This window comes from Pipistrellus hanaki, assembly GCF_964339955.1.
Source record: "Pipistrellus hanaki genome assembly, chromosome: 7".
NCBI lineage: Eukaryota > Metazoa > Chordata > Mammalia > Chiroptera > Vespertilionidae > Pipistrellus > Pipistrellus hanaki.
The window spans coordinates 34,608,243-34,621,788 of NC_140509.1; the positions used below are offsets into that span (position 1 = coordinate 34,608,243).

General features: G+C 35.6%; 1 protein-coding gene across 1 annotated transcript in view; it reads left to right on the top strand.

The window, feature by feature from the left end:
• MEI4 (meiotic double-stranded break formation protein 4) overlaps window positions 1-12,564 on the top strand; it is a gene marked incomplete at both ends in the record, with an annotated part of 146,344 nt that extends 133,780 nt beyond the window's left edge. The window contains one exon of the mRNA XM_084891318.1: window positions 12,295-12,564. Within this exon, the coding sequence (XP_084747444.1) occupies window positions 12,295-12,564 (270 nt within the window). The remainder of the gene's footprint in view (window positions 1-12,294) is intronic.
• Window positions 12,565-13,546: the final 982 nt, after the last annotated feature.

A 13,546-nucleotide genomic window follows, 5' to 3' on the forward strand; every position in this document is an offset into this window, starting at 1 on the left:
ACTCATTCAGTAGCAATGCCGCTTCAGTAATACCATGGACAATACTCTCTTGTGATATTATATCCCATTGTATTGTGGTCATTTATGTGTAAGTCCACCTTGAACTGAGAGGCCTAAAGGATTTAAAGCCATACTTGCTGCTGTTATGTCATTTCCATCTCAGCATTGTATCTAGCAGTAGCTACTGAGGAAATGGCATTTGAAGAAGGAATGAAAGCTTAAGACCTCCTCTGGTTCTATACTCCTTTAATAAAACAAAACAAAACAAAACAAAACAGAAACAAAACACACACACAAAAAAACCAACAACACTAAGATAAGGAAGCTATCTCTAGGTCAAGCATGAGCTTTTAAATAAATGAGGCATGTGGCCCACTGGCCGCGAGTTTGACATGCTTGCTCTAGGTCTACTTAGCATTTTGTAACAGATCATTTTCCCAGCAGCTTCTCAGCACAGTGATATTGAAAAAAGTTAAATTGATACCATTGTACTTCACTAGTTATTAATAAAAGGGAAGGCCAGACATTATAGGCATGTTCCCTACAAAGGGGGACTGGACAAACAGATACAAGCCCAGTAAAGTTCGGAGGACTAAGAAAAGCTCTTACTGTCAGTCACACCTGGGAACAGAAGTCATTGGCCAGAATGGGTGTGGCCACTGCAAGCTCACAGAAAATTTGGGGTATATAATATCCTGAACAAAGAAGTTCACTCTCTTGGTTCCTCTTAGCATGCTGGACTCCCTGGCATTTTCCCGGGTGGCCTGTTATGTGGATCCCCTCACACAACAGACTGATGGACTGCAACTAGCCTGATGCTATACTGGACCCGATCCAATGTGGAAAGGAAAACCTGGATATTGACTTTGCTCCTAGTTTTATTAAAACCCAGCTACACTTCTTCTATGACTGGATTAGGGAAATGGGACTTTGGCAATGCAGGAATGTAATTCCACTGAAATAAAGCCTTCTACCATATCTCCTCCTCCCCTGGGGACCTCTAGAAATGTTTCTTCCAGCGATACCCCAAGAATGAAACTTTCACTAGCAATAGGGAAAGACAAGACACGTTTTTCTCTGATAACAAAACAAGAAAAACTCATAGTTTGATGTCTAGTACCTTCTCCTAAGCCTTCCACATTGCATATGGATCTTTTGTTTTTAAAAATTTCTCTGAAATATTTTTAGATAAAATTATAGTTAAGTGTTAGAGAAATATTTTATGTAGCAGTGAAAAAATACACTAAATGCTGTATATATATATATTTTAATAAAAAATCAACTAGATAGAAGGTAATAAACATTCAAAATGTTTTTAAACAATATCATATGATTGTAGCATGACTGCTTTTTCTTTATTCAAAAATTATTTCTGTGATAGTAATTTATCAAATTCAAAAAAACACTTAAAAAGTAATTTATCAAATTCAGAAAACTACTTTAAAATGGTAAATTTTCCTGTGTGTCAATTCTATCTCAAAAAACCTGTTTTTTAAAAAAATGAGAAATGATGGTCGATTGGCTTTTTAAAAAGATTATGTTATTCACTTTGCTCTAGGCCCAGTCTCTATTTCAATAACAAGATAAAATGTTGATAGAATAGTTTTTTCTCCTTTATGTTTCTAAACCTCTCTCTGTGTTAGGCAGTTCCACTCAGCCTTTGATAGCAAGTTCTAATACACTGATCTCATGGAGGTAGTAATGATACATATTGAAAATAGAAAGAAAAAAGAGAAAGATGTGTTGGCTTTTCATCTCTGTGAACCTAACCCTGTTCAGTTTGCCTCAGATAAGTAGACTATCTAAGGCAAATCAAATTCAGCTTTCAATTTCTAAGGAAAATTAATGGAAAGGATCTGGTCATTTTTCAGCACATCACCTTGTCACTAATCTTGGGCTTTAGATCCAGTGCTCTTAAAATATACATATATTATATATTTTCTTGTTTACTTAGGCACATTTATCAAAGCTTAACTAAGCAGCCTCCAGGACATTGCTTTACTGCTCTGCTTTTGCCTGGTTGGGCAGTCACTGTTGCTCCTCTAAAAACCTAGCTCCTTCCTTCTGCCTGGCTGGTCAGGTTTAGATGCTATCTTGAATAATCTTTTATTTAGAGTCCTAAAGAAGAATGTTTGTTGTTTATTTCACCTGCAGTGGCTGGCTATTTGGACATTTGTTTTTCATCAGTAATGGCTATCTATATCTGTTTCCAGTGTATAGCCGGTATGTCATCAGCTTTGGCTTCTTTTTCTCAAGCTCTGTCTTAATTACATGGTAGGAATCATTGAACCTAGTGAAACTTCATTCTCTCCCAAGAATACTACTTTCCTGCTTCTTCTTGTTATCCATTCCATCTTTCAGAAAGTTTCAAACATTTCAGTTACTGTAGAACTCATGGAAACAATTACACTCTTAAAGGTTTTGTTAACACTTATTAGTAGAAGAGATTTGGCCCTTGACTGTGCACACCAGTCATCTAGTCTATTTCTGTGGCCTGAGAGAAGGCAGAGGGATTCTGCAGAGTGAACTATTGCAGAGTTTGGTGACAACCCTCCCTGCTGCCCCTTTAAAGCAGAACCATAAAATTTTAAAGTGCTGAGTACTCCCAGCAGAATTAGTCCTTAAAGAACTCAGCTGCTTTTATTCCAGTCTCTGAGCCCTGTTCTTTACTTAATAGACTTATATTAATAACCAAATCATCTGGTTTGTATTGTTTTGTCAAGAATTACTGTGATAAAAGTCCAAACTCATAAATGATATATTTGCTTCTCAAATTTACTTAGGATTTCTAGCTTTAGAGCAAGTTTAATATTGTACTATAAAATAGTGAAAAAGTTACTGAGTGGGATTGATGACCCCATAAATGAGGCTACAGATCCCAAGAAAGCAGTGGGGATGCAGCATACAGCTATTTAAAATCGACTCCAGAGACCTATTAGAACAGGAACATGCTGTGTCCATGTATTAAAATCAATGTGGAATCTATGTTATCATCATAACCACCAGTCTGCTAATACTGACGACCCAGAAAGTGGTAGGTAGGCGTCAAACCACAGTATATTTACCCAGAGAAACATGCAAATATAAAACATTAAAGTCTTAGGGTTTAATCTGTGATATTACTGAGTCACCAAAAGGACATATTTAGGACTCAGAATAGAGCTGGCCTCCAGAATAGAACTTGAATAAGTTGACCCATTTAACACTAGTCCGATAATTAGAGAATATAACATTAAAGAGAGACAATCAATCGAGCTCTTTAAATATGATGTTGATAGGGGTTTGGAGTAAGGTCTGGGATGAATGGACTCTTTTGCAGATATTCATATCCCATAGGGCTTTCTAGTATCAGAAAGGCTTTAAAATAATCATCTTACATTTAGGTTCCTCAGCATCTCTCTCCTATGCAAAAAGGAGTTCTCTGCTAGATTACTGCTGTAATCTTAATAGATGAAAGTAGACGAAGGTGCTACCTCAGGTTCTTGACAAAGCTCTAGAACAATTGGCAGTAAACTTGAGATGTGTTCAATAACTGACACAGCACACTACTTGAATCATGCAGAGTACCTTCCCCTGGGGGCTCTTTCACTTTGGGGAAAAAAACTTCATGATGGTGATTATGATGATAATATCGTAGATAATTACTTATTCAAAAAATCTGTGCTCCTGTGCTATGCTTTAAATGTATGATTTAATGTAATCCTCTCAGCACAACCCATTGGAGGAGTAATTGTTATTATTTCTAAGCGTTAGATGAGGAAAAAGGTAAGGCTTAGTGAGGTTTAAATAATTTGCCCAGGTTACACAACTAGTAAATGGCCAATGGGGATTATTAAATCCATGATGGTCTTCCTTTACAAAAAAATCTGGCTCAATACAATTCTGTTTTGTCAAAGATCTCAACCAACAGGCAGCACTGCCACATCTGTTTTTGTTGGGAGACTCAGTCTGTACTTTTGTCAAATACTAACCACCCTCTCTCTGTCTGTGATCCCTGTCCAAAGTCCTCTTACCCTGCAGGCCTTTTTTATTTTTATTTTTATTTTTCAGTCTGCTCATTTTACTATTACTTACTATATAAATTCTGTCTCAAGGAACAGATTTGAGAAAAGTAAGTAAAATCGGTGAATGAGAAAAATCAGTATTTTTGAACAAGGGTCATAATGACCTACTTTTCAAATACTTTGTTATCTTTATTCCTCACATACTATTTTTTATGCACAAATCTTGCATACTTGAACTACTCCCCATAGGAGAGTTTACAAGGTAAGCTATTAAGATCCCAAATGCTAGTAATGTTAACAGTTTAGAACTTTTTATCTAAGTTACCTCACAAATTTGACATAAACCCCTTGGAACTAGTCTCCAATATCCAGCATTTAAGGTAGATATCTGTATCATTATCTGTATAAAGCACAATGGGTTAATAGCCATTGAATCCTTTTTATTCTTCTTTGCCCAGCACTTTGATCAAAAGATGACACACCACTCTATAGCCCTCACTCCCTTTGAGCCCTGGCTCACAATTCATATCTATGAAATCTTCCCCAATTATCTACTTTCTGCTCCGATCAGCCTTTAGCTTTGTACTTCCTCAGTAAGGGTTGGCACCCAGGTGTTGGGCAGAGGAAAAGGATATGACACAATCTTTGTAGGAAACATAGTAGTCTTAAGTGAATGTGTGTTTCTTTTGCAATAAGTTCATTTCATATTTATACACATGCATATACACACATGCATGTATATTATACAATGGATATACAATATATAATAGGAATATATAATTATTGTATATAACATAGATATTATATATAATTATGTAATATACATATATGATTATAGGCAGTATATTTTAAATATATGTACTATATTATATAGCATATATTAGATATATGTGCTTCCTTTGCTTTATTGATTCTATGTGTTCTTACACATACATATATATATATATATATATATATATATATATATATATATATATATATTATATATGATATGCATGTGGTTCTCCTCTGCTCTGATGCACTGTTGCAGTACTGTTGGGGCCCTAGCCAAGCCCCTGGTTAACTGTCAGCTTTGTAAGTGCTTTCTCATGGGCATCAGAAGCCTCAAAGTGCATAGTAACTGCTGACAGAGAGTGAACTTCCTCCTCCTCAGCTCCTTGACTGAAATCTACTGCTTCTTTGCCTTCTATTAGAGAAAAAAGGCCAAGTTCTTAAAATTCAGGGGTATGTTTCTCATTTAGTTATTACGTGACAATGGACCTTTTCCTTTAAAGTATTGTGTTGAATTTATTCTTTTCAACACTATTGATTTCAGTTGGTACAGTCTCATAAAATCTTGACATGCAGGATGCTGAGCGATTGGTGTATTATAGTTAGTGATTATTGAATTTAACATTTAGGTTACATGCCTATACTCTTTTGTCTTGATGTTCTGCCCTGTAATGATCAGATTTTCTCTACCTCTTGAGTTTGAAGAAATATGAAAAAAATGTCATGTTGTGTTTTCACCACTTCTGTAGCAGCATACTTATTTCTCAAAGTGTCAGACTTTACCTCTGCATGCCCTCAGCCAGCACATATCAATTAAACTGTTGAATTTAGTGAACATGGCCAGATTTTTCAGCATTAAATACAAACATGCAAACTTCGAGCCACACCTCCAGTGTACAGTGCCTTCTTTATCTGCTGCCAAGGAATGGGACTGTTTTTGTTCCTTTAGGCCTCTCTTTCATTTCTGAGTCAGAGACAGCAGAAGGCTGCACCTTATCAAAGCCAGGGAACATGAAGAGTTACCTTCCTGCCTAGATGAAGTCGCAAGTTCCCAAATATAAAAGGTCAAAGTGGAGAAAGGGATCCCAACATGGTACAGGCAGGAACAGCTCCCTGTGTGGGAATACTGAGCTGCAGAGTGCCCTCCAGAACCTGGCCCTTCCAGCCCATCCCTGCGTGGTCCTCATCCTCACACTCACAGGATGGCCCTTCTACTTGCAAGTATTTCATCTGTATTTGTCCAGGAAGAGGGAAGGCACAAGATACATTCCACCAGAGTCTGTCCACTATTAAAGACAAAGATCTTTCCCAGAAATCCCACCCTGTCACTTCTGTTTGCAACTCTTTGACCAGAATTGGCCTTAACAAAGACTGAAAGACTTAGATAAAAAGACAAACTTGTAGCAATGTATCAGACAGACCCAGCCATGATGCTTGTGACTGAGGCTCATTCCATCTTCCCTACAAAAAACCTGGGCATTTCCAGGTGGGTATGTTCCTCCTGTGTTGGGTATTTCCTAGCATTTTCTAGTGCAGTTCAGTCTAATGTGATGCTGAGAATGTATAAATTACACCTGAATATAGAAGAGTAAAAGCCATCATCATCTTAATATCATTTATTTTAGTTTTGATTTAGGCAGTACATTAATTGTGAAAGTGTCTGAGCAGAGCAGGCAGCTACCAGTGTGATGGCATTTGATGACTACAGGAGAGACCTCCCCAACAGACACACATTTTAGTCATGCTGAGAGGGAGGGCATATAAGGCATGTAAGGTAAATACTGTCTCAAATTAATAATCTATGAGTTGTTAATACCTTCGAGCGCAAGAGTCTATCCAGTTACTTATTTAGAGAACAGGCCTTTAGCATAGAGGTGGGACCCAAGACAGATAAGTTGTGGTAAATGTAAAAAGCAGAGTCCAAAGCCACATGGAGAAGTGAGATACTATAGTGAGGACCCCAGGCCACCTGGAAACTAAACATGCCCAGAGTGCGGGTCTCAAAGCAAATGGAAAGGTGCCCAGACCCAGTCAGCCTGCTTTCCACACTTGCCCTGGAATTGCCCCGAAGGAGGGAGACTTCTCTTCACTCTCTGATAAGCACACTTGGCAATTTTTAACTGTTTATAAAAATGTGTTCTACATGTAAAGCATGGTTAATTAAAAAGTAATCTAAATAACTTGAAAGAAGAATAACCATTTGGTTCACAAAATCCCAATGTATGGCCAAAAAGGATAAATATAGCTAATATCAATAGAGGTGAGCTCTAAAATCATTTGCACCACTCTACTTATTATTGTCATTCTAAAATACTGTATCTGCTGTAGTTTAAGCTTCAAAGTAAATGAAATACATGTGCCTTTTTGCTATAGAATTTGCATTTAAGCACCGCCTAATTTCTGTTAATGTCTAAATAAGTATATAAGTTTATAATAATAATAGTTCCAAGAAGAATTACCTATTATCTCATATAGGAATTTAGACTATTAATGATCATTACTAAGCAGATTTTAAAAATATTTAAGCATTGCTCACATGATCGGGTTAAACACATACTGCAAAAATCTTTTAGTTTGGAATAAAGTGTTGAAAAATAATTTTATATTGAAAAATACCACTGATAATAATCAATACAGTAACCCCCCCTTATCTGTGAGAGATAACATTTCAAGACCCCCAGTGGATGTCTGAAACTGCAGAGAGCATTGAACTCTCTATATATTTTGCTTTTCTTATACATACACGTCTATAATAAAGTTTCATTTATAAATTGGGCAATTTTATGGATAGAGTATTTGTTCTTACTATACATCTTAGAAACTTCAGCATTTGATTTTTTTTCTTTCCTTATTAAATTGAGAACTTTCACCTTTTCACTTCAAAGAATTACTTTATAGCTTCTCCTTGGCATACCCAAATTGCCAGCATCATTGCTCTTGTACTTTGGGACCATTAAGTAAAATAAGGGTTACATGAACAGAAGCTCTGCAATACTGTACTAGTCAATCTGATAACTGAGGGGCCACTAATGGGCTGGTAGCCTACACAGCATGGAAATGCTGGACAAAGGGGTGATTCATGTGCTAGGAGGGATGGAGCAAGACAGCATGGGATTTCATCACACTACTGAGGTATGCAATTTAAAACTTTCAAATTGTTCATTTTTGGATTTTTCATTTAATAATTTGGAAGGCAATTTACCATGGGTAATTAAATTGTTGAAAACAAATCTGTAGGTAAGGGAGCACTGCTGCATGTGTCTATATAGGTACCATTTAAATCACTACAATTCCTGTTCAATTTGAAACAACAAATGTATATTGAGATTTATTATGGACAAGAAAGACATTGTTCTATAAATTATAAAAACTGTAGAGACAGGAACATATTAACTTTTCTCAACATGTTTAGCGTCTTTACAGTTGATAAAACAAACTTATAACCAACCAGAATGTAGGTTAAAAAATTCAAATCTGTAAAAATGGTGGGGTCCTGAAAGGCTCAGTTAGATACCTGGCATCTTTAGTGATCACTAAATGCTGACCAAAGTCCTAGTAATTAGTTATTGATGATAGAGTCCATTCTATATCGAGGGAATCAGCATATAGATATTAGATGTGTTCATATAATAATGTAGAGTCCAATTTGTGGGAATATGAGAAGTAATTAATATTATAAGCATTTTAAAAGGAGGTATAAAATAGAATAAGCTTAAAATTTGCATGTAATCATAAAAGACTCTGAATAGCAAAGCAATCTTGAGAAGCAACAAAGCTATATTATAAACTATATTACAAAGCTATAGTAATCAAAATAATGTCATTGTCAAAAAACAGTAGATCAATGCAACCAAATAGAGAGTCCAGACATAAACTCACTTATATATTTACTAGAGGCCTGCTGCACGACATTTACATACTAGGGTTGGGAGGGTGTGTCCCTCAGTCCTCCCTGTGCCCTCTCGTAGTCCAGGACTTCTCAGGGGATGTCCGCCTGCTGGCTTAGGCCTGCTCCTCAGCACTGCCTCAGAGGCAGAAGAGGCTGCTGCCATTGCTACTGTGCTTGCCAGCCATGAGCCCAGCTTCTGGCTGAGCAGCACTCCCCCCCGTGGGAGTGCACCGACCACCAGGGGACAGCTCCTGCATTGAGCATCTGCTCCCTGGTGGTCAATGTATGTCATAGCGACCAGTCATTCCACCATTTGGTCAATTTGCATATAGGATTTTATTACATAGGATGACAAAGGAACCAATAATATGCATTGGGGAAAGGACAATCAATGGTGTTGGGAAAGCTGGACAGTAACATGCAAAAGAATGTAATTGGACCACTATCTTATACCATATACAAAAATCAGACCCAAAACCATAAAACTCTTTTAAAAAAAAAAATAGGTAGTAAGCTCCTTGACATTTGTCTTGACAATTATTCTTTTGGATTTATTATACATCAAAATATAAAATGAACAAATGGGACTATATCACTTGCAAATCATGAACCTGTTAAGGTGTTAATGTCCAAAATATATAAAGAAGTTGTATAAAACAACAGTAAGAATATAATTGACTTTTAAATGGACAGGATCTGAATAGACATTTTACCAAGAAGACATACCTACCGCCATCCTGTACATGAAAAGATGCTCAACATTACTAATCATCAGAAAAGTGCCAATCAACCCCACAATGAGATATCACCTCACACCTGTCAGAATGGCTGTCATCAATAAATCAAAATACAACAGGTGTTGGCTAGGAGGTGGAGAAAAGGGAACTCTTGTGCACTGTTGGGGGTAAAGAGTTGTCTCAAGAAATTAAAAATGGAACTATCTTATGACCCAGCAATTCCCCTTCTGGGAATAGATCTAAAGAAACCCAAAACACTAAGTCAAAAGAATATATTTACCCTTGTGTTTATTGCAGCAACATTTACAATTATCAAGCTATAGAAGCAACCCCAGGACCCATCAACTGGACAAAAATGTGATGATATATCTATGAAATAGAATATTACTCAGTCATAAGAAAATAATGACATTTTAGCATTTGCAACAACATGGATGGACCTAGAGAATATTATGTGAAATAAATCAGTCAGACAAAGACAATTACCATATGGTTTCACTTATGTGGGATCTAAAGAACAATATAAATGAACAAACAAAACAGAAACAAACTCATACATAGATACAGAGAACAAACTGTTGGTTGCCATAAGGGGAGTGGTTTGGGGAACTAAGTGAAAAAGTTCTCATTACAAGAAAAATATATTTTGTAACTATATACGGTGATGGATGTTAACTGGATATGTTATGAGATCATTTTGCAATATATATATATATACACATATAAAATCATTATATTGTACTAGAGGCTTGGTGCACAGATATGTGCACAGGTAAGGTCCCACAGCCTGGCCTGCGCCCTCTTGAAATCTGGGACCCTGTGGGGGGATGTAGCAGTGCCAAAGCAGCAGAAGGCCAGGGCAGCTTCTCATTGAGTGTCTGCCCCTGGTGGTCAGTGCATGTCATAGCAACTGGTCATTCCAATCCTTCAGTCGTAAAGGTCACTTAGGCTTTTTATAGATATCTGAAACTAATACAATGTTATGTATTAGGGATTGAGAAGTACAGATTGGTAGTTACTAAATAGTCATAGGGATGTAAAGTACAACATAAAGTACAGTCAATAATAATGTAATAATTATGTATGGTGCCAGGTGGGTATTGGAAATATCAGGGAAACACTTTGCAAAGTATATGATTATCTAACCACTATGCTATACACCTGAAAATAATACAATATTTAATGTAAATTGTAATTGAAAACAAAAATTTTTTTCTGTACCCATTGACATGATCATATAGTTTTTCCCCTTAAATTTATTATGATGGATTATATTGATAAGACTTCCTATTATTGAAGCACCTAAAAAGAAACCCTGCTTGATTATATTACTGAATTAAATGTCATTGTTTGGAATTATGTGTGTATATTCATAAAACTTGGAAATGTATACAGTCATAAATGAGACTGGTCTACAGTTTCTTGGTTGGATTTTTTATTGTTTTTATTAAATTTAAATTTGATTAGTTTATATATATTTGACTCTGTTTATTAGAAGAATATATTCCAATGGACTCTAAAAGACTGTTTCTTCATTTACGTGTAATTATAGCAAGTATATTTGATGAATATTTCTAACACATCTCTTAATAAGTGATGAATATTTCTATTACATCTCTTAATAAGTAAATGATAAAGCTATTTTATATTTTTTCACTAGTTCCTGTATTCCATTGTGTTAGACTTTCCATTGCCCATTTCATTTTTAGCCACCTACGCCAAATAATAACTTCTACAAGACACAGCTACATTTCCCCTAATGACCACATATCTGATTCCACACAATCTAATCCTATTACTCCCTGATTTCTCTAGATTCAGGATGCAGTCATGTCTGGTCACTTACAGATCATAGCTCTGACTGCTCTAAAACTGAGTTGTACAGTGAAACATGTTCCTAAAATCCTTCCCCTAAAAATCCTTATATTATCCTTGGCAAGAATATTATTTATTGGAAATCTTTGATGAAATGTTAAAATAAACACACAGAACTTGCTATGTGTAAACCTCTTTGCCAAGTATTCTCAGAATCATCTGAGTAATAAATTGTAGCAATAGTTCAGAGAAAGGATTTACAGCTTTGTAAACCAGCAAGAGAAAAAAGTAATACATGATTGTCAAGTGTTCTCCTTTGTTCTCAAAAAGGAACATGCAGACAGAGGTATTAAGTCAAATACAGTTGACCCTTGAACAACAAGGGTGTGAACTCTGTGAATTCACTTAAATGCCAATTTTTTTCATTAAATACCTGCACCGTGTGTTGTCTATGGTTGGAAGTCCGCCTATGTGCAGAGTCAACTCTATGCATTAATCTACACTCTTAGTATATAGTAGGGGCCCAATGCAAGAAGATTCCTGCAAGTGGTCTTGTGTGCTGCCCGCCGCCACCCACCCTGCCTGCCCAACCTTGCCCCGCCCACACTTTCCCTCTAGCAGCTGCCTTGCTTTCCACCTTTTTCTCCCTCTTCCTTCTATGTTGTCTTCAGTCTTCACTCCTCTCTCTCTCAGCATATGCAAATTAACTTCCATTTTGTTAGGTTAATTTGCATGCCCACTCTGATTGGCTGTGGGTGTGGATACAGTACAGTCAATTAGCATTTTTCTCTTTTATTAGTATAGATAGGACTTGAGTATATGTGAATTTTGTACCCACTCAGTGTCCTGGAACCAATCCCTTGGATCCTAAAGGACAACCTAAACTTGGGGGTTTTCACAAGTTACATGGGGATTTTCAACTGTATGGGTGGAAGGTGGGTCAGTGCCTCTGACTCCTATGTTATTTAAGGGTCAACTGTATTTATTTTTCATCTGAAAATTTAATCTCTTTATATGCTTTTCTCTGATTTGAGCTACAACCAATATTTTTTAAAAGGAGTTTGTTGTTTATTTGTAGGTGCAAGCCAGTTATGATGTCTCAGGCTATGAAAATATTTTCTCCCTCTTTTGGGTTCTGGAGCAGCTTCTTCAAAAGGAAAAGGAAGAAGGCAATACTTTGAGTTTGGGGCAAGATGATCAAGAAATCAAGAAGTTTCTTCAGAAGCATGATGAAGCTGTTTTGCAACTCTCTGATACATTTCCTTTATTTACTTTTTATTTATGGAGACTGGGCATTCTCTTGAACTCCATAGAAATAAAAACTGTTGAAAATAACTCACTTCCTTAGTAATTTATCAAATATCAGAAACATACAAAAGCTGTATATATGAAGGTCTTGTACTTAAAAAAGATTTTCAAGAATATTTTTAAATGAGCATTTTAAATGATCTTTAAATATAATGATTAACTAAATTTAAGAGTCTTAATATGTGATAATTTATTATGAATCATATTTCTTTCCTATAATCAGTCAATAGTAGCTATTCCCATGTAACTTTATAATGTTATTCAATATTGGTCTCTTAGTCTCTAAAATGGGTCATTAATTGCGCATGTCATAAAAGGTATTTACTTTTAAAATATTTCCATGTAATAGATATTAAAAAGCAATGGAAGAGATCTTAAAAGTTTTATTGCTTTATCAACCCAGTATTTCAAATAAGTGGTTATAAATTAGATTTTTAAAACATTTTTCTTACACAGTTTCACTTATATCTTTGTCTCTCTTAGAAGGGACTCCTGCAGGAGGGAAGTTGAACATTTGTAAGGGTAACTGCCTTTAATTTCCTATAATCAACAGATCTGTCAAATCCTTTTGAAAGTACTCATTAGTGGCTTAAATATTCTATTTGTTTTTTTTCCAAAAAATGTTAGTTTTGATCCTGTTGATTGTATGTAATATTCCTGTTATTGTTAAAATGTAGTTTAAGTCGTGTAATAAGACATTAAGGAAATTTTCACAAATTATGCCGTCTAACCAAAAATATACTTTATTCTTACTAAAAGTATATTATACTTATTAAAAGTATTGGTTAAATTTTTCAGTTACACCGTTTTATTGACTTTATTTCAATTCTTAAAATCATACCCAACTAGTTTAGTGAGCATATAGTATATATTTCCTATTCCACAATTTAGGACACCATAAACCAAAATTTGCTTCATAAGTTAATTCCTTTCCCAAATGTCACTGATATTTTTTTAAGTATATATAAAATAATATAACTAACTGCAAGTTATTTTTGGAGTTTATTTCTAATTTTATGGAA